General features: G+C 34.1%; 1 protein-coding gene across 8 annotated transcripts in view; it reads right to left on the reverse strand.

Moving 5' to 3' along the window:
* The window catches only part of TRIQK (triple QxxK/R motif containing), an 86,942-nt gene that overhangs the window by 3,676 nt on the left and 55,806 nt on the right, over positions 1 to 27,460 (reverse strand). For all 8 annotated transcript variants that reach the window (XM_058698552.1, XM_058698550.1, XM_058698551.1 and 5 more), the window contains one exon: positions 4,804 to 4,889. In XM_058698552.1, coding sequence (XP_058554535.1) covers positions 4,804 to 4,889 — 86 coding nt within the window. The remainder of the gene's footprint in view (positions 1 to 4,803; positions 4,890 to 27,460) is intronic.

The raw sequence follows: 27,460 nt of genomic DNA on the forward strand, positions 1-27,460 counted from the left end.
TTGTTGAAACTCTAATTTTTAAACTCTAAATCCTATAGTTTATAATGTGGGGGAACAAAACAGTACTTTTAGCTCGTGGAGGATGACACGGTGTAATTTATCAGAACTGTGAAGGGTGATTCTGAATATTTCATCTGGTGATTTGGTGTGGGTCATATTAGTTAATTAAAATGGAGGTCGAAAATTTACTGTATGTATTATGGGAAAAATCCCATTATCTCTTAAAAAGTCTATAAACTTCATGTATAATGAAATATATGGTATGTACTATGTTGTATACACACACACACCATTAAGAAATGTTCTCAATATTAACATATCATTTAGCTAAAAAGAGCAAAAAAGAGCAACTAATGCCAGTTTCATACCCTAAAGAGCCTAATATGCCTTTCTAATTTTCAATTGTGTATCACACCCATTCCTGGCATTGTTTTATGGAGAAGCAGTTTATTTGCATTTACATGAATATATTTTACATTTCATCAGAATGTACAATTAATAATTCAACATATGCCCCCTAATAAACTTTAAAAACATTAAAATGAATTTGATTTAGAATCAACACGAAATTTTTACCTGGATGTTGAAATTACAAATGGGTGCTTTATACAGATATTTAGCTTCAAAGTTACCTTGATTTAGATTTCCAAACTATGAAAATAAGCAACTGATGAGAATCATGGAGTTGACAGAGTCAGTGTCAACTGTCTTTGTAAGATTTGATTTTTTTAAATCTGATACATCAATATAATGTCAAATGAAAGTGAGTTTTTCTTTGTTGCAGTTGGAACACTGGCATCTCGAAAGGGCATGGCGGCATCAGACAGGTTTCATTTATATTCTTATACCCACAGCTGTGCTCCCAGACCCATCTGGTTACACAGCTACTAATTTTAAGAGGCTGTAATAAACAAGTGACACACAACTGCAAACTCCATCTGTTCTGTATAGTGGACAACAAAATTGTCCAACAGCAGTCACCGTCCGCACAAGCTTCAAGCGAGAATGTAGTTTTTACTCTTGATTGGAGGCCATCATCTCCATCTCATTTGATAATCACCTCTAATTGCTGCTTTTCAACTGCTCCTTGTCCCTTCAAACAACTCTTTATCATCTACACTATACATTTTCAGACTATCCAGAGGCATGAAAAAGGGTTTTAAGGGTAGAAAGCAGAGAACATTCATAGAATACAACTTCAGAGGATCCATTAATTCAATTAATTCTATTGAATATATGGTGCAGGAGGTTGGGCTAGGAATGGAGAGGAATAGCATCATTTTTTTTTTTTTTTAATGTCCCTATTCTGTTGAGGAAATGAGCATTGTGGGGACTGGATGTGTAAAGGGTTAAAACAATGGTAAAATTTGAAAATACTGCTTTCAGGGTGCTGGTGACACTAACCATAACTTACAGACCTGTAGGCATTTACGACCCCCCACCTCCTGGCCATTTTTAGCTTTACATCAGAAATAACCAACAAAACAAAACAAAACAAAACAAAAAACTAACATTTCCAGATGGCTCATCCCAAGAGGTTGTTCGCAGGATATGGTTGACACTCGAATATTTTATTTGTATAAAACAAATAAATTACATTTTTGATCCTTATTCTTTTATTATGATTATACCTTTCAAATAAGCCATTTAAACAAATTAACACATATAAATTATCTTTTTCCTCCTAAATACTAGAACACATGGGTATTTACACTCTAAAAAACTTTAGTCATGTTGTAGTTCTTGAAAAATAATCTAACTGAACATCAACCAAATAGCAAATATTAGTTGTACAAATATTTTTTAGGTGGCACTCATTTCATACTGGGTCATAAATTATAACATTTTGTTAACATTGGTAAGACATAGGAAATAAAACAGCTTCTAAAAAGAAATTAATTCTAGATTTTGACACAGTAATAGTCACATCTTATTCTGAATCATTACTGGTCTCTCAAAACATTTTCTGTCACCAAACATACATTTACAAAAAAGTGCCAAAAGTCTTTGAGCATAAAGACTACATTGTGTAGTTCTTTATATCGCTGGTCCCAGTTTTCTCAATCAATACTGTTGATTTTATATGGTAAGGAAATCTCCTGTCTTACTCATCTTTCTTTCTTACAGGTTCTACAACACTGTAATACTTATAGCATTTCTAAATAAATAATGAAGGGTTGAGTAAGATTTATATAATCTATACATAAAGTATATTAAAATGATGCAATACTTTGAAAACTTTGTAACAGTAATCTTGGTATCTCCAAAGCAAAACCGAGAACATTTTATAATATATAATATAATGACACAATACAGACTTAGTTGAAGCAGGGGATCTGAAGGCCAATGACAAACACCCAAGGGAAGTCTTATTTGTACAAACCAGTAATGGCTAATTCAGAGAAATATCTTCTCCATCAGCTAACCATTCACAAGTGAATTCTGTGCACTAGGTTCAATGTTAAGTGCTCTCATTGTGTTATTTAACTCTCCTGACATCCCTGTGAGGGAATGGTATATTCGCCATTTTGCAAATATGCCAGCTCAGACTGGCTAGACGATGGTAACAGTAAGAGGCAAGAAGAATGTGATCCTAGGGCTCTTTATTCTGTGTTCAGTGTTGATATTGCTGTTATTTTTCTATTCCATGCATCTGTTCATATTTTCTATAGATTTAAATTATTTTAAGAGCCTAACTAGGATTCATTCTAAAAATAAGTAGTAAAGTGATAAAATATTGTACTATTATGGTCATCCTATATCAACGAGATAAGAGTCAAACATGTTTGATGTTCATTAGTCCTTAGTTGCTTCTCTGACATTATCAATATGGATAAAATCACTCACTGGGGAAATTAAACAGCATTAAATGGCAATTGCTGAAAGAAACTTCGTTATTTAAAATCCTATGCTAAAATGACAAGGCAATCAAAGTTTGACAGGGCAAACTAATTAGTATGCCAGATCTGAAATGTAAAACACCTCCATGGTTCTGATTCTAAAAAGTTTCATATCATTTTAATGGGCTCTTCAAATAATTTTTCAAGCAAAGTAAACAATGCTTAAAGTTAAGGGTTTTGTTTACCATACGTTTACAAATCAAAATGATATCCTAGCTTATTGAAAAGGAGCTATGTTCTGAGGTCAGTTAGAAGTTCTTTTGTACATACTTTAAATCATAAATGAAATCAGAAAAATTTTTTTCTCATAAAAAGAATTTGCTTATATTCTACATTGTTTTTAAAAAGATATTAGATAATTTGTGCTGTAAGGTAGATTTATCTCATACTAAAGTCATTCCCTCAAATTGAAATAATAACAAAAACTATAAGAAAAAACAAAAGAGGATGTGCATATATTAGTAAATGAGTGGTTGCACTATATCTCAAATTCGAATTTGTAGTTGCTCATTATATTGTGCCACAAGTGGATTTTGCTACACCATTATCTTTCTTTAAAACAAAACAAAACAAAACAAAACAAAACAACAAAAGAAACCAAAACACTGTATTGTGAGAGGTAAAAGTGAGGGACATAAGTGCCTTGGTGGAAAATGACAAATAATGCTCTCACTACAAGAGACAACCATCAGGTAACTAATTGTAAAACAAAACAAAACAAAACAAACAAACAAACAAAGAAAAAAACCCCACAAAACAAAAACAAAACAAACCCAAGTATTACTTTTAGAAAGATGATGTCCCAGAAATAATTTTACAGATGAATAAAATTTCATGTGAAATTAGAAGAAAACTCCAAAAGATTAATCATCTCTCTTTTAAACAAAAAGGCAATTCACTTTTTTCATTAAAAACTGACACAACAGCACTAACTGAGATTGTTGTTGTGAAAACATACCGTATCACACGGCAATGCTTGATCAAAATCAGCAATCAGGAGTAAAAAGAAGGCAGTGTTTCGTGATCATAATAGCAAATTCTGGAAGACAACCAAATATATCATCTGGCAGTTCAACAGCTGTTACAGCTTGGTAGTAATACCTTGGCATTTGCTATAAGCTATAACTTAGAAAAATTGATTTTTCATCTGCCAGATAAAGCCAAAATCTCTTTTTAACATTTTAATATTTAAATAAAGTATATATACTAGTCACTTTAATTTTGCACATTTGACAGCACAACTGTCAAGTTAATTTTTGTATTTACAGTTTGATTAACCTCTAAATATTTGGCAAAAAATGGACATGAGTAATAATGTACATGTAATTTTGTTGAACTTCATCATGCTAACACATTGGATTAGTATCTGCTAACATCATTCTCAGATGCATTTATCCCTCTTAAGCAGTTAAAACACTGATTTTCTAAAAGAACAAGTTTGGGGACATCATTAGAATTTTATAATAGAGAGTACTGGCAACAATAGTAATGCACAGAGTAAAATTACACACATGAATGATCTAAGTATATATAATTATAACTAAAATTTCAATAACCATAAAAGTAAACTTATTGAAATTGAAAGAAATTTTTTTATTCAGGCCACATAAATCACTGAACTGTTTGAACAATATACACAGTAGCTAGAGAAAAAATAAATTTCAACTTTAAGTATAACTGGCTCCCTATGCGACATTGTGTTTTATTTTAAGACCAAGTCAAGTCTCAGAATTGGAATGATGTTTCCCATTAAGCAAATTCTTTATAAAAACCTTCAATTCTGGCATTCGACTTTGATTTTGAAATGTCATAAAACATTTAGAATTCAACATTCATGCAATCCAGTTTTAGAAAATGAAATGGCATGCATATATCAAACTTTAAAGTTACCAAATACAGGTACCTTTATGCCTATTGCTGTTTTCTTTGCTTCTGCTTTTAATTTGGTTGCTCGTAAAATAGGTTTGGTTTTTTTATAATCTTGTTTACCTAAAAAGAAATAATTTCAGGCAATGAGTTATGCTTATATATAATTCAAGTTTAACAGCCATCTGAAATGTCCAAGAATGTTTAAATACAGTAAACCTGGGACACGGAGTTGAAAAGTAGCTCCCAGTTATGGAAGCCATAAACTTGTCACCCTAAGGTCAACCTCTCCTCCTCTCTTGATTTTAAAGGAAGAAGAGTTAACAGACATCTTTGATTTGGTGTGCAGTGAAGAGCTAAAAAGATAAAAACTTATTTGAGAGAGTAAGATGTTTAAAGTAAAGACAGTAAGCCTTTTGGAAGCATTTAAGAACAAATGGGCAAATGTGTATACATAAGGTCCCTTTAATAGGTAAAGCTAACTTTATTTTCCTAAATGAAGAATAAGAGCTCATTACAAATTATTTTATTAATGGTATATTAAGTTTCCAAATAATCAATTGGAGGAATATCCTCAAGTTTTCTGTGAATAAGAAACTAAGAAAGAATCCGTAAGTACTTAACTTTTAGTCACTGATCTCATTAGAAAAATGCATATTTAACTTTTGTTTGTTCTTAATAGAGGACAAAATAAATACTGCTAGATAAATATGTAGGTTAGCTACATTCAGATAATAGTTTCAATCTCCTTTACCACACTTCATTACCAAAGATGAATAAAAATTAAGTTAGTATCACCAAACTTCCTTTTTTGTATACCATTTGATGACACCACTTATGAATAACAAAACTGAGTTTGTGTGTAACCTGTATGTAACTAATGAGTTACATAACCTGTGAAGAAAATAGATTTAACAACAACAACAAACAACAATAACAAAAGCATTCGTTAGAATAATACACTATTTTGTTAACCAAACTTTTAATTAAGAACTGGGTCAATGGGTCTCAAATACAATCTGTCACTCTATGGGAGTTAGCATATGACCATATAATCTCTCTTTTACATTCTCCTTAGTTTGCCTTGTTTCCATCTTACTCCTTTTCCTTCATGACTGGTTTCTTTCCAAATCTTTCCCCTGTATCTCCTTTATGTAAGTAATACAACTTCTAACTTTAGTTTCCACATCTTCCCCACACTGAAATAAATCTGAAAGCAGTTCATCTACACAATAGTATATTCTAAAAAATTATGTGCAAATATTAATGTGTTTGCTAATGATCCAAAAGTGCCCTTAAAATTCCATATAGATTTTTAGAATTAGAAATGGCAGGAAGAAGTGAGTCATATGGATGGGAGTAATGAAAAAACGCTCTATTTGTGTTCATTAGATACATAAAGTGTTTCTTTAGCTGAAGAGCTATGTGTTTCTTTTTTTTTAAAAAGAGTCAGTTTATGTTATTTTCTCAACTGCTATCATATAGCAGTCATTCTGGATCTATGAACATGTAGAAGCTTAATAAATATTATTTGATGATAAGGTTTAATGATCCAGAAATGAGCCAATTGTAAAAATGTACATCAAATGATCTAAATTTAAATTATAGAATGAATAAAATACAGAAAAATATTACTCTGACCCATTTTAAATTAGCAACATTTAATTTTGTTGAAAAAGCGTTGACAAGTGTTCACTCTGATTTCACATCTGAACAGTCAAACTATTCATGTCATTACTCCTGCTGAGATATAAACAGTTCAGAACAATGAAAATGGTGACACATCAAATGCTTCCACTCAGGGTTACAAAACAAATTTATAAGAAGAATCAAAAGAGAAATTGGAAGATGATAGATTTGAGGCCAAAAAGTCATTTATTGTTTTATATATGGTCTATAATAATCTCCGGGTGCAAGGGGGGAAAATTAAAAAAGGATTGTCTTCACCCAAATGTTTTTCATACACATATGTTTTACTCTGGATGATGTGTCTGTCATAAAACAGATTCAAATACATACCTAAGAGTCAATGTTAGAGTGGGGATTTATCGCCCTACTTCACTTGTTGTATAACTTCTTGGTTAAATGTGTTCTATTTCAATTCAACTCCTGTAATCTCTTAGAGAATAATACCTCTAGATTTATATTAAATTTGATAGGAACATTTGAAAATGTATTTATAATAAATAGATGGTTTTAAAAATTATTTACACCTGGTACTTCTCCAAATAGTGCATCTGTCATTAATGTAGCATTCTGCTTACTGACTATCATGTCCAAAAGTATAGACTGAAGAATGAAGTTTCAGTCTACGAAGTGAAAACATTTACAGGGGACTTCGTCAATTTCTTTATAACCAAAACTAGATATTTCTATTATACCCAAAGAGGTTTTCAACATTTAAATTTTTTATGGCTTCAAGAAAGATACCTATGACCACAGGATTATAAAAAAATGTAAAATACAGAAGCCCCTGCCTCCTGAGTATTTAACTTAGTAAAAATACACACACACACCTGCACATACGTATATAATTTATATATAATATAGATTTTATATGTATGTGGCTTCTTGGACACAGGTCTGATTTTGGTTATATCAATAATGCAGTAACCAAAATAGCTGTTTGGCAATTGCTCATTACATTTTATTTATTTATTTTTTAATGTTTATTTCCTTTTGAGAGAGAGAGAGAGAGAGAGAGAGAGAGCGAGTGGGGGAAGGGCTGAGAGAGAGAGGGGGACAGAGGATCCGAAGCTGGCTCTGTGCTGACAGCAGCAAGCTCAATACAGGGCTTGAACTCACGAACCAGGTTATCATGATCTGAGCAGAGGCTGGACACTAAACCGACCAAGCCACCAAGGCACCTCTGCTCATTACATTTTATATGAAAGGAAACCTGAATAATTTAAGACTATGAAGTTCATCTGGGACCTCAATTATCTAATTTCTCTGTTCAATGGCACCATTCATCACATTTCTGTATTTTCGTTTCCTATGGCATAGTTAGGTTAACAAAAGCTTTTTCTCTCTATACCCAAGCTTCCTGATTGAGTGATTTATGCTTCCTCTCTCCGATATAATCCTATAATACTATTTATTATATTTTATTTTTAAATTAACATACAGCGAAATTGGCTTTTTTTCCTTTTGGTATACAGTTCTATGAATTTTAATGCTTCTGTACAGATTCATGTAATTACTACCATAATCGGGGTACAGAATAGTTCTCCCATTCCAAAAAACTCCCTGTGCTGTCCTTTTATATCCATCCCTCCTCCTACCCATAGTTACTGGCAACCCTTGTTCTACTGTCCATTTCTATAGCTCTGTCTTTTCAATAATATGACAATGGCTTCTTTTGTTCAGCATAAGTCCTTTAAGTTTCACCTAAGTTGTATGTATCACCAATTCTTCTCTATTGCTGACTAGCATTCCATTATGTGAAGGTACCAGAATTTGTTTATCCATTCACTCACTAAAGTGCATTTGGGTTATGTCTAGTATTTAGCAAATACTACAAAAGCTACCTATAAACACAGGTGTACGGGTTTTTATATGAACACAAGTTTTCTTTCAATTCATCTAGAGTAGGACTGCTGAGTCATATGGCAAGTCTATATTTTAACTTTGTAAGAAACTGCCACGCCATTTTCCAGAGTGGCTATATTGTTTCACATTCCCACTAGCAATGATCATAGGTCTGGTAGATTTGCATCAGAAGTAGTATTAGTATTGTTTCACCAGGTTATCTATTTTTTGCATACAACTGTTTATAGTATTCCTTTATAATCTATTTTATATCCATAAGGCTGATAGTAACATACTAATATCATTAATGATATTAGTAATTTGAGTGGGTTTTTTTTGTAGATAGTGTATCTAAAACTAAAGGTTTTTCAATTGTGTTGATCTTTCTAAATAATAAACTTTTGATTTTCCTGATTTTTTCTATTGTTTTTCTCTCCTGTATGTTATTTCCATTTCAATCCTTATTATTTCCTTCCTTCAGGTTGCTTTGGGATTATTTTGCTCTTCATATTCTAACTTGTTTAAGCAGAAAGTTAGGTTACTGTTTTCTTCTTTATAAACATACTGGTTAACAGGTATAAATTACCATCTCAGTACTGCTTTAGCAGCATCTCATAAATTAGCAAGGAGAAGAAAAAAAGTTACATACAAAAACTATACGTAGTCATCTAGTATATTTATCTATGCTGTTACCTTTACTGGTGTTAGTTTTGGTTTGTTTGTTTGTTTATGGACGTGGATTCAAATTTACTGTCTTGTATACTTTCTTCCAGCCTACATGACTCCCTGTAGTGTTTCCCTGCAGGGCAGGTGTGCTATTAACAAATCATCTGGTTTTATTTACCCAAAAACATCTTAATTTCTCCTGTTTTTGAAGGATAGCTGTGCTAGATATAGAATTCTTGTTTGGCAGTCTATTGCTTTCAGTACATCATATGTCATGTGTTTGTTACTTTTCTCTGCTGTTTTCAAGATTCACTCTTTATGTTTGACTTTCAACAGTTTGACTATAATGTGGCCCAGTGTGGATCCCTTTAGTTTATCCTACCTGAAATTTATTAAAGTTCTTGGATTAAAAAAAATTAAAGTTTTTCATCAAATTAGGGAAGTTTTGGGGTATTATTGTTTTCAATACCCTTTCTGACCATTTTTCTCCCTCCTTTCATTGTAGAATTATTATTATACATAGATTGGTATTATGGATGGTGTCCCACAGGTCTCTGTTCATTTTTTGTCATTCTTCATTCACTCTTTTCACGTTTCTCAGAAAGGATAATCTCAATTAGCTTCTCTTCATGTTCCCTGATTTCTTCTGCTAGTTCACATCTGCTGTGAAGTCCCTTGGCAAAATTTTTATAATTATTGTATTTTTCAAGTCAAGAAAATCTATTTGTTTTTTTTTAAGTATATATAACTTACATTTCTATAATAAGATGCTTTATTTGGTGAGGCATCATTCTCATATTTCAACTCTTTAGACATGATTTTCTTCAGTTTCTGAACATATTTCAAACAGCTGACTTAAAGACTCTGTTCAATTAAATCCAAGATATGGGACCCCTGAGTGGCTCAGTCAGTTAAGCATCCGACTCTTGGTTTCAGCTCAGGTCATGATCTCACGGTTCATGAGATCAAGCCCTCCATCAAGCTCTGTGCTGCCAGTGAGGAGCCTGCTTGGGATTCTCTCTCCCTCTCTCTCTGTCCCCCCCCCCCCCCAATCTCTCTCTCGAAAAATAAATAAAATAAACTTGAAAAAACATGAGTCCAAGGTATGATCTTTCTTAGAGACAATTTCTATTCTTTTTCTGTGTATGGAGCACATTTTGCTGATTCCTTGTCCATTTTATAATCTTTGTAGAAAACTGGACATATCAAATAAAGTAATGTGGCAGTTCTACAAATCATATATCCCCTATGATATTGTTGCTGCTGTTTGCTTTTCTTTTGTTGTTTTTAGCATTTGTTTTCTTAGTGACACTTTTGGTCTCATTATGTAAAGTCTGTATTCTTGTCTCATGCAGCCACTTAGCTTAATTTTCACCTAAAGACTAGACAAATATTTTCTTAAATATCTTGAATCAGTAGGTCTTCCACTTTTGCTGGGGCTCTGTGGTGTGTGTGTGTGTGTGTGTGTGTGTGTGTGTGTGTGTGTGTGTTGGTATACATTTTCCAGCTCTGACAGGAGTTTACAGTTCTGCCTTAGCCTTTACTTCCTGCTAGCTTTCTCAAGGTCAGCAATAGATGAGAAATATTATAGTCTTTTCAAGTCTTTATTGGACATGGCATAGCCCTGCACAGGCTTGTGGCTTTCTAGATTCCCAGAAATCTATGTTGGAGATTTTTAAAGACTACTGACATCTCTTTGCCCAGTTTTTTATAGTTTTAGAAGGACCTTCTGCTAGTCCCAAGTAGTAATGCTGCTTCAAGTAGTTGTTATGTTAAAAAAAACTTGCCGCTGACTCTATTTGTTAAAAGCTGGGAGAGAGCTCTTCACAGAGTGAGCTCTAAGTCCAGTCAAATAAAGACAAGTTCTGATAATGAGGCTTTTCAGTGAGTTAACAGGTCAAATATGGACAACTCTCTGAGAATGGAGTGTGGCATAGCTCCAGACCCATTCTGCCTCCTCCAGTACCTGCAGGATGCTCTTTTTCACAACTACTGTAGTTGCAAGGTTGAGGACAGAAAGATGGAAGAAAAGTCAGTGAAAACCCAACAAAGTCTAATGTTCTTACTGAGATTCAGCTATTTTTCTGGAATAAACATTCCTTGGACTACTGTAAGAGTGTCATTAATTTCCAGATTTCAGAAAAAGTTGATTTTGACTTTTTTTTGCATTGTTCTTATTGTTTTCACAGAGGGGCAGACTTTTGAGATACTTTCTATTCAAGAAGTGCTTCCTTTCCATCCGTTTACTTCCAATGTCATTATATTTGATGTTAATTTCTTTTATACAGCCTACATTTAGGTCATTTTATAAAATGTCAACCTGAAAATCTACTGTCCTTTAATTGGTATGCTTAGACCATTAACATTTAATTAAACTATTAATATGTTTTTATTTCGGTCTACTATTTCATTATTGCTTTCTTTTTTTGTTCCCTTTGACTTGTTCCTGTTTCACTTTTCTTGCCCTTTTTTTTGAATTATTTAAACGTTTCTTAGCATTCTATTTAAGTTATTATGATTTGGAGGCACCAAGTGGCTCAGTTGGTTGAGAGTCTGACTCTTAATTTTGGCTCAGGTCATGATCCCAGAGTCATGAGATCAAGCCCCGCATCAGGCTCTACACTAAGCATACAGCCTGCTTGAGATTCTCTCTCTCTCCTTCTGTCCCTCTCCCTAACTTGTGCTCTCTCTCTCAAAAAAAAAAATTATGACGATTTTGATAGATCTTTTAGTATATTTTAATAACTGTCCTAGAGGTTATGAAATGTATACTTAACATTTTATATTCTAATTCAAATCAATATTTTCTTCAATTCCCTATTTATAAGCATAATCTACATTATTTTCAAAAATTTAATGTACACAATATAATAAATTTCATATTATTATATAATGGAAATAAGCAGTATAATGCTTTGTAGTGCTAGTTCTACCAGCTTTAGTTTCTATCTTTTGACTTTGCTATGCTTATATTTGAACTTCTTGGACATGTATCATAGGTTAGGAAAGCAGATGTATGTAGTGAACTTCTACTAATTTAGGACGTTAAATATCTGCAAGCAAAGAATTATAAAAGTGAATATACTGCTGTAGCATAGGTGTGTTTTCCTTACAAATGCCAGGAAAGACATCGTTGTCCCTATTTGGATGCACATTTTTATTACAGCCTAATAGTTTTGCAATAAAAAGTGAAAGGTACATGCATAGTTAGAAGGATTATTATGCTCTTGTTACTGAAACTTTATATTCATTCATGATAAAAACTACAACTTGTCCTTACATAATATCAATATAATATTACTAAAATTTAGTAGTGAAATAAAATTTCCTACTACTGTTCTTTCCAGTTTTGTGACCAATTTAATTGAAGACTACCCTGAAGTTGCCAGATCTGTACTATTAAAAAGTTACGTTATTCTTTTCAACTATTCATGTTAATAGAAATTTCTTGATATTATGTAATGAAAGCAAAGGTTAGAAATACAGAAATAATGTTCAGACTGATACATGAAGACAAATGCCATTCTCAATCCTCAATCTCAATGACCATCATCAAAACAGCCGTAACATTCTCTTTAATTTTCTCTAAGTTAACTGCATGTTATAACTTAAATTTATGAAACATATTTATAGTAATAAAATGTCACCTTTGTATGTTTAAAATAAAGTTGTGAAATTAATATTCTAGTAGAAAATTCTATAATACAGGAAATTTCTTTTATGGCCTAGTAAGAATACAGATTCTGTTATCCATTATGCATAATTCTTAGTAATGAAAATATATTGAGATAATTGCATTGTTAAGATTGCCAATCCAAACAGAAAATTTATCTAAAAATCATGACACTGAGAGTTAAAATTCCTTCAAATCAATCTGAGATTCTTAACAAATCTAGAGTGTGTATTTCTGTCAATGTGAATTACTCATTATAAAACTTTTGTTGCATGTAAAATTCAAGATCATTTTTGGGAATAAAGTGAAAAAGCCTTCCTCAAATATGATAATGATACACCTAAATAATGTACTTGGAATAATAAAATAAATTTATGAGAATTCCTGTATTTATAAGAACTTACATAAGGCAGAAATACACTTAGGATGTGTGAGCTTTAGTATTTATACTGTAATAGATTTTAGCTTTCTTTCTTTTTTTTTTTTTCAAAATGAACCTGGATTTAATGCTGAAAAATGGACATTTCAAAATTAAGAAATATTAAAATTTGCATTTTCGCATAGGAAAATGTGGCATGAAAGTGCTCTTTGAACCAGTATCAGCAACTAACTACCAAACTGCTCTAAGTATGTGCACATAGTTATTGAGTAGCAAGTGAAATCTCTGAAGTAAGTTCTTTTTGGCTAGCAAGTAACAAATTATTAATTATTGTCCATCAAGAAACAAGAAAACTCTAAGAAAAAAAAATATATATAGTATTTTATTATTTTCACCTGCTTCCACAATCTTAACTGCATGAGTCATTATTTTCTAAAGTTGCTAGATAGAATTGCCAGAACCTCTGAATATAGTGTGAAATTAGAACCTATCACTGATTGTAAGTGTTCTTAGTTAACCTTACGTCTAACTAAGCATAATTGAAAATGTTCACTTATGGTCACCAGGATTTTTATATTCCATTTTATGGAATACATATGAAATATTTTATGTTTAGCCAACCCTTTCATTCATTCATTCATTAAAAATTATTTTATCGAGGGGTGACTGGCTGGCTCAGTTGGTAGAGCACGTGACTCTTGATCTCAGGGTTATAAGTTCAACTCTCATATTGGGTATGGAAATTACTTAAAAATAAAAACCTTTTAAAATTATTTATTGAGCACTTACTATGTAACAGTGTTCTAGGTACTGAATACACAGTAGTGTGAGTAAAACAGACCCATTGTCTATTATCCTTGTTAAAAGACAGATAGGGGCACCTGGGTGGCTCAGTCAGTTAAGCTTCCAACTTTGGCTCAGGTCATGATCTCACGGTTCATGAATTAGAGCCCTGCATCAGGCTGCCTGTTGTCAGCACAGAGCCCTCTTTATATCCTCTGTCTCCTTCTCTCTCTGCCCTTCCCCACTCATGATTTCTCTCTCTCTCTCTCAAAACTAAATAAACATTTAAAAAATAAATAAATAAAAGATAGATAATAAGCAAACAAAAACATGTTCAGTTTCTCAAGTGATAAAAACCACTAAAAACAAAAATAAAGTTAGTAGGGAGAAGAAAATAAAAGGGACAGATGCAGTGTTTCAGATAGAGTGGTCAGGTAAGGTCTCCTTGATAACGTCACTTAACATTACTACTTGATGTCACTTGACCAGATATTTAAATGAATTTAGGGAGAAAGTCATGTGGATATCTGGTAGTTGCAATTCCAAATACTGGGAACATCAAAGTCCAAAGACTCAGGAAACCCAAACCCCTAGAAGGTCAAAATGTCACTGAAGTTTCTCAAGTCAAAGAGCTTTATGGATAATAAAATAAAAATCTGAGAGTGAGGTCAGCATCATGGCAGCATGAGTTATTCCTTTTATTCCCCTTTCATTTGCAACTAATCAGACATCCATAACCAAAGAAAAGCACCTCTTCACTACATACCAGGACACTCAAAAGATGCACCTATTAATACACCCACAAGTGGGCAGACTGGACAGCAGAGGAAGCCATGGAGCAAGGGGAGCCGCAGTGGCACCAGGGGTGGCAGCTGCAGAGAAAGCTGCTGGAGGTCTGGCTATGTGCCAGCACAACCTTTCTGGCAGAGGAGGTGGAGGGTGAAGGTGGTTGGCAAGTGGGGTCTGCCCAGTTGAGTGTTCTGTAGCTAGGGGAATCTATTGCTCTCTTTTAGAAGGGACCACAGTGACTGGGGGCAGGGAAAGGAAAGAGAAGTAGGCAGACAAAGAGAACTGAAGGGAAGTGTCTCCTGTTGTCTGTCTCAGGGTTCAGGGAAAAGAATCACCCACAGACCTCTGGGACTCCTTCCCCCACAATCATGGATCTCTCTACAGAGCTGTAGGCACACCCACAGCCCCAAGTGCTAAATATGCACCATCCCCTCTGCAGCCAGTTTTCTTTTCTTTTCTTTTTTTTTTTTTTATGCCTGGACTCCCAATTTTCAGTAAGATAAACCAAAAAATTATGCTATACCACCACCTTCTGGAAAGTGAAAGGAAGGCTCCTAATTACCAACCTGTCAGAATCACATTAAACAAAACCTTACCTAAATAAGAAAAGTGTACATTACTTTCAATGTGAAAAGTAGGCACTTTTCATCAAATCATGGTAATACAATATGACAAAAAGGAAATGACAATTCTCCAGAAACTGAACCCAAAGACATGGAATATTGCAATCTAAGGGATAAAAGAATTCAAAATAGCTGTTATGAAGACATTCAATGAGCTATAAGAAAACTCAGGCAATATAAAGCTCTCAGGAATAAAATGAACAGACAAAGGAGTAGTTTACCAAAGTGACTGGAATTCTAAATAAGAACCAAACAGAAATTCTGGAGGTAAAGAACTTAATAAATGAGATAAAGAATGCATTAGAGTGCATTGGAAATAGAACAGATCAAATGGAAGAGAGAATTCACAAGGTGGAAGATAGGCATCTAGAAATGATTCAGGCAGAAGAGGAAAGAAAACAGATTTTTAAAAAGCAAAGAAATCCTATAAGAGGTCTCAGGGTCCATTAGAAAAGCCAACTTTAAATAATGATTATTTCAGAAGGAGAAGAGGGACAGAAAAAAGGCAGAGAATTTAATTAAGTAAATTTAATTACAATTCAATATCTAAGAACTTCCCAAATCTAGGGAAGGAACTGGATAAAATTCCATGAAGCTTATTAAATGCCTTATTACTCAATGCAAAAAGACCATTTCCAAGACATATTTCATTAAAAGTGTTAAAAGTAATGATAAAGAAAGAATTTTAAAGACAGGGGAAAAAAGACAGTAACCCACAAAGTAATGCCTATTAGACTATGAGTACATTTCTCAGCAAAAACTCCACAGGTCAGGAGATAGTAGAATGACATATTTAAAAATTTGAAATATAAAAACTGTCAGCCAAGAATATCTTATCTGCAGGGGCGCCTGGGTGGCGCAGTCGGTTAAGCGTCCGACTTCAGCCAGGTCACGATCTCGCGGTCTGTGAGTTCGAGCCCCGCGTCAGGCTCTGGGCTGATGGCTCGGAGCCTGGAGCCTGTTTCCGATTCTGTGTCTCCCTCTCTCTCTGCCCCTCCCCCGTTCATGCTCTGTCTCTCTCTGTCCCAAAAATAAATAAAAAACGTTGAAAAAAAAATTTAAAAAAAAAAAAAAAAAAAAAGAATATCTTATCTGCCAAAGTGATCCTTCACATATAAAGGAGAAATAAAGGCCTTCCCAGACAAATAAGAGAGAGGAAGTTCACCGCCACTAGGCCTGCCTTACAAGAAATGTTGAAAAAAGCATTTCAAGCTGTAAAGAAAGGACAAAAGTACACAAAACTCTTTTTAAGGTGACAAGCAGTCAGAATTAGAATATTCTTTAGAATAGTATGTTAAACTATTAATTATAGCTTAAAGTTTAAAGGAAAAGGACATTAAAAATACAGCTACCACAAACTGGTAACAAAGTCACAGCATAAAAAGAGATCATTTGTGACATCAAAAATATAAAAGGGGAAGAATGAAATGACAGAGACTTTATAGACAATGAAGATAAATTGCTATCACCAGGAAAAAAATATATTTTATTCATCAAATGTCTTATACAAACCTTGTAGTAACCACAAAGGAAAAATCTAGAAGAGAGACATGAAACAAAAACAGGAGAATCATCCCAGAAAACCACTAAAAAACGCAAAAAAAGAAAAAAAAAAGAAGGTAAAAGAAACAGTGGAGACAAAATAACCAGAAGGCAAAAGATAAAATGACAGTTGTAAATCCTTACTTACCAATAATCAATCTAAATGTAACAGGGTAATGGGACTGAACTCACCAGTCAAAAGGCAAAGTGGCTAAATAGTTAAAACAACAACAACTACAACAACAACAAAAACAAGACCCAAACATATGCTGCCTGCAGGAGATTCATTTCAGCTCTAAGACACACATCAGTTCAAAGTGAAAGGGCAGAACATGATATTCCAAGCAAACAGAAACCAAAATGGTGGGTATAACCAAACTTGTATCAGACAAAATACACTCCAAGACAAAAAAGGTAAGAAGACACAAAGAAGGTAATTATATAATGATGAAAAGGTCAGTACCTCAAGAGGATATGACAATTGTAAATAAATATGCTCCTAACCTTGTATATCTGAGTACCAAGATATATTAAGCAAATAGTAATAGGTTTTAAGGGAGAAATAAAGGACAATACAATAAATGCATGGGATTTCAATACCCCATTATACAGCAATGGATAGATCATCCTGGCAGAAAATCAACAAAGAAACTTTATAACGAACCATACTTCATAACAAATGGACTTAATAGACATATACAGAACATTCCATCCAATAGCAGGCAAATATTTATTCTTCTCAACTGCACATAGAACATTCTCCAGCATGGATCGTATGATATGCCACAAAACAATTCTTAGCAAATTTTAAAAGACTGACATAATACCAACCATCTTCACTGAACTAGAAATTAACAACAAAAAGAAAGTTAGATCTATAAATATGTGGAAACTAAACAACACACTTCTAAACAACCATTAGATCAAAAAGAAATAAAACACTAAAACAAATAAAAATGGAAAAACAACATACCAAATAGTCAAATAGTGTGTCAAATCAAATAGTGTGGGCTGCAGCAAAAGCAGTTCTGAGAGGAAAGTTTACAGCAGTAAACACACATATTAAGTATGAAATTAAAAAGATCTCAAATAAACAACCTAACTTTACACCATAAGAAATTAGAAAAAAAAAAGAACAAATAAAGCCTAAAGTTAGCAGATGGAAGGAAATACAAAAGATCAAAGCAGAAACAAATGAAACAGAGACCAAAAAAACAATAGAAAAGATCAACGAAATTAAAAGCTGGTTCTTTGGAAAGATAAACAAAATTGACACACTTTTTTTTTTTTAACGTTTATTTATTTTTGAGACAGAGAGAGACAGAGTATGAACGGGGGAGGGTCAGAGAGAGAGGGAGACACAGAATCTGAAACAGGCTCCAGGCTCTGAACACTCGGCATAGAGCCTGACGCGGGGCTCGAACTCACAGACCGCGAGATCGTGACCTGAGCCGAAGTCGGACGCTCAACCGACTGAGCCACCCAGGCGCCCCCAAATTGACACACTTTTAACTAGACTAAGAAAAAAGAGAGAAGACTTAAATAAAACTAGAAATGAAAGAGGAGACATTACAACTGACACTGCAGAATTATAAAAGAAACATCTACTCGTTATCAGGAAAATACAAATCAAAACCACACTGAGATACCACCTCACACCGGTCAGAGAGGCTAAAATGAACAAATCAGACTACAGATGTTGGCAAGGATGTGGAGAAACGAGAACCCTCTTACACTGTTGGTGGGAATGCAAACTGGTGCAGCCACTCTGGAAAACAATGTGGAGGTTCCTCAAAAAATTAAAAATAGAACGACCCAGCAATAACACTACTAGGAATTTATCCAAGGAATACAGGAACACTGATGCATAGGGGCACGTGTACCCCAATGTTTACAGCAGCACTTTCAACAATAGCCAAATCATGGAAAGAGCCTCAATGGTCATCAACTGATGAATGGATAAAGATGTGGTTTATATATACAATGGCATACTACTTGGCAATGAGAAAGAATGAAATCATGCCACTTGCAGCAATGTGGATGGAACTGGAAGGTATTATGCTGAATGAAATAAGTCAGTCAGAGAAGGACAGACATCATATGTTTTTACTCATATGTGGATCTTGAGAAACTTAACAGAAGACCATGGGAGAAGGGAAGGGGAAAACATAGTTACAAACAGAGAGGGAGGAAGGCAAACCACAAGAGACTCATAAATACAGAGAACAAACTGAGGGTGGATGGAGGGGTGGGGGAGAGGGGAAAATGGGTGATAGGCATTGAGGAAGACACTTGGGATGAGCACTGTGTGCTGTATGTAAGTGATGAACCATGGGAATCTACCCCAAAAACCAAGAGCACAATTTGACAGTAAATTATATTAAAATAAATAAATGAAAGAAACATCTATGAACAATTATTTGCCAACAAGTTACATAATCTAGAAGAAATGGACACATTTCTAGAAACACATAACCTACCAACATTAACTCAGGAAGAAATACAAAATACGAACAAACTGATAATAACCATAGAGATTGAATCAGTAATCAAAAACTCCCAGCACAGAAAACTCAGACCCAACAGCTTCACTGGAGAATTCTACTAAACATTTCAAGAATCAACACCAATTCTCATCAAACTCTTTCACACTCTTCCAAACTCTTTTTATGAAGCCAGATTTACTTAGATACCAAAACAAGATAAGGATACCACAGTAAAAGAAAATTATAAATATCCCTGATGAATATAGATGTAAAAACTCTCAATAACATATTGGCAAAATGACTTCAAGTATTCATTGAAAGAATTATATACCAAGGCCAAGTGGGGCTTATCCCTGGGATGCAAGGATGGTTCAATATGGAAATCAATAAATGTAATACATCACATCCATAAAATTAAAGATAAAAATCATATGATTATCTCAATAGATGCAGAAAAACCATTTGACAAAATATAACAGCATTTGATGCCAAAAATCCCTAACAGTTTGGATATAGAAGGTACCTACCTCTACATAATAAAGGACATATGTGACAAATCTACAGCTAACATTATCCTTAAGGAAGAAAAATTTAAACTATTTCCTCTAAGATTAGGAATAAGACAAGGATGTCTATTATCACAACTCCTATTCAATATAGTAATGGAAGTCCTAGCTAGTGGACTTAGGGACAACAAAGAAATAAAAGACATTCAAGTCAGGAAAGGAAAAAGTAAAGCTCTATCTGTTTATAATATAATCTTATATATAGAATCAACAATTTCAGTAAAGTGGCAGGATACAAAATCAACATACAGAAATTAATTGGATTTCTTTTTTTTAAGTTTATTTACTTTTGAGAAAGAGAGAAAGTGTGCACATGAGTGAGAGAGGGACTGAGAGAGAGGGAGAGAGAGAATCTCAAGCACGTTCTGGCTGTCAGTGCAGAGCCCCATGTGGCACTCCATCTCACCAACCATGAGATCATGACATGAGCCAAAATCAAGAGACATAAGCTTAACTGACTGAGCCACCCAGGCACTCCTCAACTGCACCTCTTTACATTAACTATGAATCATCTGATAAAAGGAAAACTATCACATTCACAATAGCATCAAAACAATAAAATAGTGGGTGCCTGAACATCTGACTCTGACTCAGGATATGAACTCGTAGTTGGCAAGTCCAAGCCCTACATCAGGCTCACTGTTGTCAGCGTAGAGCCCACTTCAGATCTTCAGTCCCCTTTCCCTTCCCCTTTCCCACTTGTGCTCTCTCAAAAATCAATAAACATTTTTAAAAAATAATACTTAGGAATACATTTATGCAAGGAAGTGAAAGATCTATACAATGAAAATTACAAGATTTGGCTGAAAGAAACTGAAGAAGACACAAACAAATGGAAATACATCCCATGCATAGATCAGAAGAATGAACATTGTTGGGACACTTGGGTGGCTCAATTGGTTAAGCGTCCGACTTTGGCTCAGGTCATGATCTCGCGGTTTGTGAGTTTGAGCCTCACATTGGGCTCTGTGCTGACAGCTCAGAGCCTAAAGCCTACTTTGGATTCTATCACCCTTTCTTTCTGCCCCTCCCCCCTCACACTCTGTCTCTGTCTCTCTCAAAAATAAACATTAAAAAAATAAATAAAAAAGAAGAATTAATATTGTTAAAATGGCCACACTACCTAAATCCATCTACAGATTCAATGCAATTCTCATCAAAATACTGAAGGCAGTCTTCACAGAAATAAAAGCAAAAAATCCTACAATTTGTGTGGAACCACAAAAGCCCCTAAATAGCCAAAGCAGTCCTGAGAAAAAGAACAAAGACAGAGGTATCATGCTTCTTGATTTCAAACTGTATATAAAGCCACAGTAATAAAAATAGTATGGAAAAACAGACACATCAACCAATAGAACAGAACAAAGAGCCCAAAATTAAATCTCAGTAGATATAGTCAACTAATATTCGACCATAATTGGAGGGAACCAAGAATACCCAATAGGGAAAGGATAGTTTCTTCAACAAATGGTGCTGGGAACACTGGAGAAACACATGCAGAACACACACACACACACACACACACACACACACACACACACACACAAAGGGACACCTATCTTACTCTACTCACAAAAGTTTACTCAAAATGCATCAAAGACTTAAACATAAGACTTGATACTATAAAAGTCTCGAAGAAAATGTACGGAATATATTTGTCAGTATTGGCCTTGATGATGTTTTTTTTTGACATGATACCAAAAGCACAAACAACAAAAGCAAAAATCCAACAAATGGGTCTACATTAAACTCAAAAGCTTCTACACAGCAAAAGAAGCAAAATGAAATGACAAACTACAGGATGGGAGGAAAACTTTGCCAACCATATGTTGGGTAATAGGTTAATATCCAAAATATGTAAAGAACTCAGCCAACTTAATAACAAAAAAACAATCCACTAAAAAAATGGGAAGAACTAAACAGAAAATTTTCCAAGAGGACGTCAACATGGCCAACGACACATGAAAAAATGTTCAACATCACTAATCACCAAGGAAATGCAAATCAAAATACCCTTGTGATATCACCTCATGCCTGTTAGAATGGTTATCACCAAAAAGACAAGAGAAAACAGGTGCTGGCAAGGGACCAGCACCAACCAAGGTGTTGTGAAGGGAATTAAGAGTACACTCATCCCGATGAGCACTGAGTAATATATGGAGTTGCTGAATCACTATATTGTATACCTGAAACTAGTATAACACTGTATGTTAACTACACTGTTAATAACACTGTTGTAATAATAATAAAAAGAAAAACCATGGTGAAAAGAAAGCTCTTATACATTGTTGGTGGGAACATAAATTGGTCCAACTACTATGAATAACAATATGGAGGGTTCTCAAAAATTAAAAATTGATATACCATAATTATCTAGAAATTCCACTTCTGGTTATATATGGAAGGGAAATGAAAACATGATTTCAATGGCATACATGCATTCCCATGTTTATCAGAGCATTATTCACAATAACCAAGAAGTGAAAACAAACTGAATGCCCATCAGTGGATAAATGAATTAAAAAATGTGGTACATACACACAATGGAATATTGTTCATCTAGGAGGAAGAAAGATATCCTCCTATTTGCTACAACACTGATGGACCTTGAGCACATTATGCTCAACCAAATAAGTCAGATAGAGAAGACAAATACCGTATGATATCACTTATATGTTAAACAAGTTAAATCTGTAAAAGAACCCAGTAAAATGGTAATTACCAGGGGATGGGTTGGGGAGAAGGAGAGGAGTGATGGTGTTTATGTGTACAAACTTGTAACAAGCAACAAATAAGCTACAGAGATGGAGTGCACAACATAATGAATATAGACCAAAATGTAATACCTTAAATATGTAATGAGATAAATTTTGCTACAGCAGCAATCATATTATAATATCTAAATGTATCAAAGTAATACATTGTATACCTTAAACGTATACAATGTTATATGTCAAATTTATTGAATTAAAAAAATAAAGTAAAGTAAATTTAAAATTAAAAAGTTCAAGGGCACCTGGTTGGCTCAGTTAGTTAAGCATCTTATTCTTGTTTTGGCTCAGGTAATGATCTCATGGTTCATGAGAAGGAGCCCCATGTCGGGCTCTGCACTGATAGCACAGAGCCTGCTTGGGATCCTCTCTCCCTCTCCCTCTGTCCCTCCCTCACTTGTGTTCTCTCTATCTCTCTCTCAAAATAAATAAACTTAAAAAAATTAAAAAGTTCAACTCCTGATAGTAGGTTCAGTGATCCAGAACAGACCCTATGTTCACTTGACAGTTTTGGCTCACATGATAGGCAGCATTTTCAGCTTGGTTCCCTGATATGTGCTGTGAGAAGTATTTTGAAAGTAAAGCTGAAGTAGAAATATTACTCCCCTTACTTACTAAAATGGTAAATCAAAGGAAATGTACATTCCTGAAGAAGTTTCAGAGATTGACTATATCATCAAAACTAAATATACAGTCACACTGATTATTTCCACAGACCTATTTATTTTCTCACTGTGGCTAATTGGTTTTGAGAAACGAACTGGGTACTATTAAATTCAAATTTATGGTAGAATTTTCTTACTGTTCTTACAAGCGGAACATAAAAATCCTTTACCCATGGTCACAAATAGCTAATTATTCTAGCCAATGCATTTTTCTAGGTTCCAATCACAGATCCAAGAGACTATCTGCCTTTCCTGGAAGGGGACAGCAGTATACTTATAACCCTGCTTGAGAACTAGAACTGTCCGTCTCAGGGCCATGGTCTCATTCCAAGAGAATTTAACTGCCTCACTACTGCAAAATATATAACAATGACAATGATATGATGTTAGCCTTGGAGAAGACATGACAAATGTCTGAGATGCTTCATTCAAATACATGCATAAGAGGGAGAAGAAAGAACATTCTGTTAAATACAGAAACTTGCACCTAAATCTGATTTGGGGAGGTTCACTGATTTAGTGCATGTCAGGATTGTTTCCAGAAGAAAAGGCCAACTTGTCATACTTAACACTATATCTACCATTAAGAAAGGGACACAAGGCTGACTTACTGGCATTACTTGACAACATTCTTCTATGATCTATGATCCAAAATTCTTCTACTAGGTACATATTGTAGAGAAACTCTTATACATATGAACCAAAAAACAGACATGTCCAAAAATGTGCACAAAATGCTCAGAATAGCATTCATAGAAAAAAAGAAACTAAGAATGATCTAATATCAAAACCAAGAGAATAGACAGAAAACTGTTGGCATACATATACAAAGGAATGCTATAAAGCATAAAACATGAATAAACTATTATCAAAATTCATCAATAAAAATAAAACTCTAAAACATGATATTCAATAGAAGCAAATTACATGATAATATAGAGTATGATTTCATTTATATAAAATTCAAAAATAAAGCAATATACTGTTTGACATATCTAGGGGGCATAAACAGACTTGTTACAAAATTAAGACAGTGCTTAATCTCTGAGGCTCAGAGAGTGTTAGTTACAATTGGAAAGGGGTATAAAGAGGGTTCTAAAGTACTGGTATACATCCAATTTTTAACCTGGATGATGGATACATGGTTGCTCATGCTGTTATCATGTTTTTTAAAACCTACACACATACTTTATATATGTAGAGAACCTGAAAAGCTGCTAAGGTTTAGTAGGGCATGGGACAATAAAAGCTTCTCCAGTAGATTGCTGTGCAAGCTACTCTACCTCTTAGAGTTTATGACATGGCAGAATAAACGAAGGCTGAAGTGCTTTTAGCTGTGACATAGAAATAAGCCTTTAGCAGGTCACCCCCAAAAAGAAGTGGCAGTCTCTAGGGTTTTGGAACAATGCCATGCATCCTTCAGCAGGTAACGGCTGCTAAGAAACAACTCCTGGATTGCTACCAACCTCTGATGGAGACTGACTACCTGGTCATGAGACTCTGGGACCATCTGGCCAGAGCTACCAGTTATGAATTGGAGGTTATCTAATTCAACAAACCATAAAATTGGGTGTACCATTATAGCAGTTAAAAAGATGTTTGTAGATGGCTCTTTATAACATGCTGACACCAGCTGGAAGTGGACTGTTATCCTAGGAGATGGCCCTAAAATACAACCCATGTTGGAAATCCTCCCAGTGGCCAAAGTTTGAGTAGTACATTTTGTTGTGCATTTTACCTAGAAAAAGAAATAACTTAAGAAAAGGCATAATATTACTTTTCCTGAATTAGATACTGAGACTGGCACCGGGTCAGTTTGGATTCTTCATGCCTATAGGTAAACAGACAACTTGAAGAATCACAGTATCAGCTGGCATATTGGATGCTGGTTATCAAGGATAAAATGATTTGTTAATACATAGTGAAGGCCAAAAGAATTATTGAAAGATGTTAGGGAACTCCTGGGATAATCCCTTGTACTATTATGACCAATAATAAAATTTCATGAAATTTCTATATAACTTTATAAATAGAGGAATCACCCAGAACCTTTAGGAATGAAGATTTGGGCTACCATTAAAGGTAAAGGACTAATCACAAGAAGATGCTTGGTAGGGACAAGATCCAGAAGGAATTTTGGAGGAGGGAAGTCATAAATAACAATGGCCAGAGCCAGCTAGAGAATGAGAATGGTAACCTGAACAACCAGTTTCTCTGTAAGACTGGCATGATCAGAATTTTGAAATATTTCTTCCTCTTCCTTTAGGCTGAATCACAATAAAAAATATGTCATTCAAGATCCTAGATTTCGAGAAAAGTAGTCCCAGGCTTGGTTGGAAAATGTGTGGATAGTTGTTGAAGATCTTTTTAGATCCTTTCAAGATTATTTCATTATAAAGGGCAGAAATCTGTCCTGAAACCATGTAAAACTAAGATGGGGGGGGGGGGGAAGGAAGTGAAAAAGGGAGGGAAGAAGAGAAAGAAAGAGAGAGGGAGACAGCAAGAAACTGATTAATTGATTATTGACTTATTCCAGGAGATAAGAGAAGAAGGAGTTCAATTGGGATTGACATGAACTTCAGTCTTGACTCTGAAGGACTTAGCCTTTCCACCACCAGTTTGTATTTCTTGTTCCACTCTAGAAACATGGCTATCGCATGCTCTGGTTCATATTCTAATAAAATGAAGAGCAAAGTGGAATGGATACTTTTCCCTGGGATCATTTTAATCATTCTTATACTTAAAAAAAAAAATGATCTATCAAGTTGCTTCCAATTACAGAAGAATAAGATTCACCTAATAATATATGTCTAGTTCCCAATTCCAGCAACTTTAACAAATCAAACTAGCCTGCCTCTGATTTCTCCTGTTAAATATAGATTGAAAATATATACTTGAAAATTCATGGTACATAATCAACAGAATTTCCTGCTCCAAGGCTTAAACAGGGATTATGAATATCAAGTAAAAGCGAAATCATAACTAAAAAGTAAACATTGATGCAAAATAATTTTCAAATTACACCTGGGCTTTTTGATAGCAAAAATGGTTCCACACATATTCATAATTTTTACTTATATATACTTTGCAGGCAATCTGTGTAGTGTCTGCTATTTTAAAACAGAATAATTTCAAAAGTCATTTTCAGTTACAATTTCTAATCAGTAGATATTACCTGTGTCAAAATTTCCTTTCTTATTCCGTACATTAAAATATATTTAACTCTAGCATGGGTGCCATTTCTATAAAGAATCACAAGTAGATACAAAAACATGTATTTAATAAAAACCACAAATATTTTGGCACCTTAATATTGTCATATACTATTCCTCACATTACACTAATTTAGAAAAGAATAGAATAATTTATATGCTCTATTTAATTCAACATAAAAACCTATTTTATGTCATGAATCATTTCATATTTAAAGAAATAGTTTTAACTATGCCACAGTTTTACCGAGAGTTTTCTTAGTTTAATGAAAGAATAGATTACTTAACTGCTTTTGGCTTTTTGCTTTTCAATTCCTTTACTTGAAGCCCAGAAACAAGGCTGCATCTTTGCCCTTTGTTGATATTGCTCATTATCATGTGAATATCTGGTTATTGTTTTATAAATGTTCATTTTTCAGAAGCTTGCTGTTTTTTTCTTTCTCAACAGTCGGCATTACACTAGCCACACTCATTATCATCATGTGGCAGTACTGCTCTTCCTCTGCCTTTGCTACTTTAAAAATTAATGCACTGTTATTTTCTGAATACTGCATAAGCTGCTTATGAGTACATTATGCTATCAAGCAAGCACATGCAGAAAAGCTTCCTAAACTGTTATTCTTTCAATGAAAATACAGCTGGTTCTGCTTCAAAGGCACATCTTTTCACCTGCAAATGGACTTGCTCCTACACTTATTCCTCAATTCATTGTCTTTTATTTGTGTCTGGAAATCTTTAATTGCCTTTAATTAGAAAAAAGTAAATTCAGTGCTTTAATCTTGCAAATACATTCAATCATAATTCTGTCTGGGATGAATACCAAGTTCTATTCACTGTCTGATCTCTATAACAAAGATATATAATTTATTGTCCATTTATAGAGACCACACCAATTAAGATACAATAGAAAAGCAAAGAGATAAGAGTCAAAATATTTGAAAAGAAAAATTTGCAATCTAAATTTAATTACTCAAATGAATTATTGGAAGATGAGTTATTTACAGCATG

Source organism: Neofelis nebulosa, chromosome 14, assembly GCF_028018385.1.
Source record: "Neofelis nebulosa isolate mNeoNeb1 chromosome 14, mNeoNeb1.pri, whole genome shotgun sequence".
Lineage (NCBI taxonomy): Eukaryota > Metazoa > Chordata > Mammalia > Carnivora > Felidae > Neofelis > Neofelis nebulosa.